Source organism: Primulina tabacum, chromosome 14 (assembly GCF_025594145.1).
Source record: "Primulina tabacum isolate GXHZ01 chromosome 14, ASM2559414v2, whole genome shotgun sequence".
NCBI classification, from domain to species: Eukaryota; Viridiplantae; Streptophyta; class Magnoliopsida; order Lamiales; family Gesneriaceae; genus Primulina; species Primulina tabacum.
The window spans coordinates 4,507,268-4,512,053 of NC_134563.1; the positions used below are offsets into that span (position 1 = coordinate 4,507,268).

The window sequence follows — 4,786 nt, forward strand, 5'->3', positions numbered from 1 at the left end:
CTAAAATACTCACCCCTTACTCTCCCCTCCCCAGATTTATCCGAAGAACAAGTTGAGGAAGAGGAGTCCGAACAATTTTGGGGCTGGTGATTCACGAAATTTTTAGTAGCCATGTTTTGTTATTCCGAATTTTCGTATTTTCTATTCTTTGTAACGTTTCCGAATTAATTATTTCAGTTGTAAAAACATTGATATCTTTTTGAGAATTTATGAATTAAACTGGTTTCGGTTTATTCTGTGATACGAGGCTGGTTGTTTTTCGATTGTGTGATTGATGAACAACGTCGATGTCGACTAACTCCAGTCATGAGGTGTGACACCTTAAACCAAGATGTAGAAGTTTGTTGGATGAATTTTATTATTTAATCATAAGTCATATTATTGCACTTCATTGTTTTTATTACATAAACTCAAACTTATGGATGAATTGTATTATTTAATCACGGGCGAGTATCAAAGATTTTTTTGTTTAGTGGTAAGAGTGCGATCACAAAAATTATGATTTTCGACTCAAATCTCACTTATGTGGGACACATTTAGATATTATTCCACTTCTATCGTATAGAAATGAAAAATAAATGGAGTGTAAATATTAATCGAGAGTTTTTTTTGTAGTGATAGGAAAGACAAGAACACTATCGACCAAATAATACAGCTTCGACTACGCTAATCACATTATCCAAAACTTAATCCGGTCGATCCAAAGTTTCCCCTTTCATTCACTCGACCTAATCCAATATGCAGTACAAACTTCGTCTCCTCCGATGATTTCTGAATAAATATTTATTATCCATATTTAAGATTCTTTTGACTTATTTGTAACAGTCCAGTCCATACATATCATCATTATTGTATCAAAGTTGATTTTTTTTTTCAGCAATTAGGTAATGTTTATGAGAGTTTATTTTAAGTGTTTTCTAATTTCTACGTCAATTTCAAAAATTTGATCGACTAGAAGTTTGGACACACTTAAAATAAGTTTTTGCAAATACTACTTTAGCATATGTGAAAAATTTAGTTCTGAAATTAATTGATATTCACTTATCATTATTTTTTTTAAAATAACGCAAGATTTAAAATGTATTTCTTAAATCTTGACATTTTTGCAATTTATTTAATTAATATATATATATATACTATATATATATATAAGTAATAACATATCAAACATATAGATTGAAAATTTTTAAAAAGATTATTTTAAATATAGAATATTAGTATAGTAGGTTTCTTGTGAGATGGTCTCACGAATCTTTATCTGTGAGACAGATCAATTCTATCGATATTCACAATAAAAAGTAATACTCTTAGCATAAAAATTAATATTTTTTCATGGATGATTCAAATAAGAGATTCATATCACAAAACATGATATGTGAGATTGTTTAACACAAATTTTTATCATATTTTATTTTAATATTAATAATTTATGAGATTTTAATGTTTGGGACTTCCACGCGCATAAGTTATACTTGAGCAAGTCAATAGACGTGTTTTACGGACGGAGTCCCATCAAATTGCATCCGGTGAAAACACAAAAATACCCATATATTGGTCAGATGTAATGAAATTGACGATGGGCATTTTGGTCAAGTAGAGAGAAATATTCCCGGCCTTGAAAGATATATATATATACAAGGGCATGTGCGTAACGAGACAAGAGAAACGGCTTCCTTGCACCCATTCACACCCAGGGAGACAAATTGACGCAGATTTCTGTTTCAGTTTCCGTTTTTATTTCTGGGTGTTCTTTTGGTTATCCTGGTAGAAATTGGGTTATTTGTATAAGTCTGAATTTCTTCGTAACCCCCGGTTGCAGAAATTTTCAAGCTTGGAGAGAGAGAGAGAGAGATCTTAATTGGGTTTTAATTTATTTACGTTTTATTCTCCTTTTTGATCTTGATATTTAGAGTTGATTTTGGGATAAAGTGTTTTTGATGGCTGAAGGGGGATCTTATTATTGTTCCAAGAAGAGCGATGATACATGCGGCAAATCCTGCGGCGAGGTAGCTTTCCTTTATCTTGATTGGGATTTTTGTATGCGTAAATTAAGGGTTTGGTTTGCTTCGAGAAAATTTCGATTTTTGATTTTTCAAATTTGGGTTTGACCCCCTGATTGGGAATTTTAATGCTGGATAGCTTTCCTTTTCATTTTTTGGGCGTGTGCTGGTTTTTTGGGGAAAATAAAGGTGAATGTCATGGAAAATTTTAAATTCGGGAAGTAGTTTTGCCCCTGCTGGATTGGTGGTGGATTGAATTTACTGCGATTTGATGACTACAGATTGATGTGTGATTTTTGACCAAGTTCTGTCTATCAAATCACTCTTGTATGATATTTTTTGCGTAGAAACCTGAAACATGAGATTCAAGATCCCATTTTTATGATTTTTAAATGTTTGAAGATAATTTTTTGTTCCCCAATGCTTCTTTTGCAGTCAAGTATAGCAGCAATGTGGATACTTAAGTTACGCTTTATGGTTTTTTTTTCACCATGTTGTTGTCAAGTTTCGATTCTAGTAAAACAGCTTTTTGGTTTTGAATTAGTTATGTTTTTTATTCTGCAGGATTCGGGACGGACCTTGAGTATGTCGAGATTGAAGTGTATTCTGCGTGGGCTGGATATAAAAGGATATCTCTTTCTATTTGTGATGGTGCCGACTTGTGTCTTCATTATTTATGCGCATGGCCAGAAGATTACATACTTTTTACGGCCTTTGTGGGACTCTCCACCGAAGTCCTTCCATGAAATGCCTCACTACTATCATGAGAATGTGTCCATGGGGAATCTATGTAAACTTCATGGCTGGGAAATAAGGGAGTATCCTAGGCGTGTTTATGATGCCGTGTTGTTTAACAATGAGGTTGACATTCTCAATATACGGTGGAAAGAATTGTACCCTTATGTAACTGAGTTTGTATTGCTCGAGTCAAATTCGACTTTCACTGGGTTGCCTAAGCCTTATGTATTTTCCTCTGTCCAAGACCAGTTCAAATTTCTTGAGGCACGGTTAACCTATGGGCAAGTTCCGGGGCGATTTAAGAAAGGAGAGAACCCATTTGTTGAGGAAGCATACCAGAGGCTTGCACTAGATTATCTTCTTAAACAAGCCGGGATTCAAGATGATGACTTGTTGATAATGTCTGATGTCGATGAGATACCGAGTCAGCACACGATTAATCTACTGAGGTGGTGTGATGGAATACCTCCAATTCTCCATCTTCGTTTGAAGAATTACTTGTATTCATTTGAGTTTCTCGTTGACGATAGTAGCTGGAGAGCATCGGTTCACATTTATCAATCGGGGAAGACGAAATATGCTCACTATAGGCAGTCTGATGAAATCTTGGTCGATTCGGGATGGCACTGTAGCTTTTGCTTTAGACACATTCGTGAGTTCATATTCAAGATGAAAGCTTACAGTCACGTCGATCGGGTGAGATTTTCTCATTTCTTGAATCCCACAAGAATCCAGAGAGCAATCTGCAAAGGTGATGATTTGTTTGATATGCTACCCGAGGAGTACACTTTCAAAGAAATCATTGGGAAAATGGGACCTATACCACATTCATACTCAGCGGTTCATCTCCCTGCATATCTTTTGGAGAATGCCGACCGATATAAATTTCTGTTACCCGGAAACTGTGTACGATAGTGACGCGACAACAAAGGTTCAAATTGTGAACTCATTGACAAAAGATTCGGGGGTGTCGTTTTTGAATGAATACCCAGAATTATTCATGTCATAAAATTTTCGCAAAACATCTGTGGGAGAATCGAACACATTCTTGGATTTACAGTGAGTTTGTACATAAGTTTTTGTTAGAGTTTATTTTCATCTGATTGAATAGTTTCTATCTTGTATGTATCAAACTTTTATTGCCCTTTCTTGGCATTCCTCATGTTAGAAAATTTTTTGGATTGGAATTGATTTATTCATACGAGTATTGATTTCTTGACAGATACTAGAGGGAAGGCTTCATTTACGTCTTCAAGTCGCACTATATCTTACCTTTTTTTTTTTTTTGAATTCGGAAGATATTTGATATATTTGGATCTCGAATCTTAATTTGAAATCGTCCTACCAGATAAATTTTACACTTGTGTACAGGTCATTGCGGTAGAGTGCAAAATACAAACGTTTTTTTTCTTCCTTTTATTCATAGAACCGGTGAAACTGGAACACACAGACACAAATACATGACATTTTTACTTGCAGTACTGCATTATTTATGATTACAAGAAAAAATCTCGGATGAAACAACTGTCATTTGTTATTACCGAGGGTGTTTCGCTCAGTTTATAAGCTAAACAAAAATTTCACATTTGTAATTTAACCATTAAAATTTTTCAAGTCAGTCATTCTGTAAAATGTCTTCGGTTAGAATAATTATCATTTTCGTTCAATTTTCAACTTCAATCTTCGTTGCAAAAATATTTATTTCGATTCATTCCTAGCCCCTTGGCCTATTTCTTCATCTCTCTAGTGTGTGAACTTTAATATCGATTTTTTTTCTTTGCTATTTCAAAAACCCAAAAATTATAGTTTGGTGAATCATTGCTTTAATTTGAATGTAGAATACCTACATTTATAATTTTGAGTGTAAATTTTTTAAAAAGAATATTTCCCTTTTGTAGTACCCAAAATTGTTCTAATTTCATATCCAAATATTATAATTTGTATAAAAAGCTTGCGTCACTTGGTACTTGAAATGATTACATTTGATAGCTAAATTTTCGTATCTTATACATATACTATAAACAATATAACTATTTGCACAGAAAAAT

The 4,786-nt window shown here is 33.7% G+C and overlaps 1 protein-coding gene across 1 annotated transcript; it reads left to right on the top strand.

Annotated features, from left to right (window-relative positions):
- The first annotated feature begins 1,647 nt into the window (after nucleotides 1-1,647).
- On the top strand, nucleotides 1,648-3,939 carry LOC142524577 (uncharacterized). Its single transcript, XM_075628614.1, has 2 exons — nucleotides 1,648-2,006; nucleotides 2,565-3,939. The coding sequence occupies exons 1-2, from the start codon at nucleotides 1,938-1,940 to the stop codon at nucleotides 3,651-3,653; spliced, it is 1,158 nt and encodes a 385-aa protein (XP_075484729.1). The 5' UTR covers nucleotides 1,648-1,937; the 3' UTR covers nucleotides 3,654-3,939.
- The last annotated feature ends 847 nt before the right edge of the window (nucleotides 3,940-4,786 follow it).

What these genes read in the sequence shown, in the direction of transcription:
- LOC142524577 (XM_075628614.1), top strand. Translation starts at nt 1,938, where the DNA reads ATGGCTGAAGGGGGATCTTATTATTGTTCCAAGAAGAGCGATGATACA. An exon ending in GCGGCAAATCCTGCGGCGAG is followed by an intron (nt 2,007 to 2,564) that starts GTAGCTTTCCTT and finishes TTTATTCTGCAG; the next exon opens with GATTCGGGACGGACCTTGAG.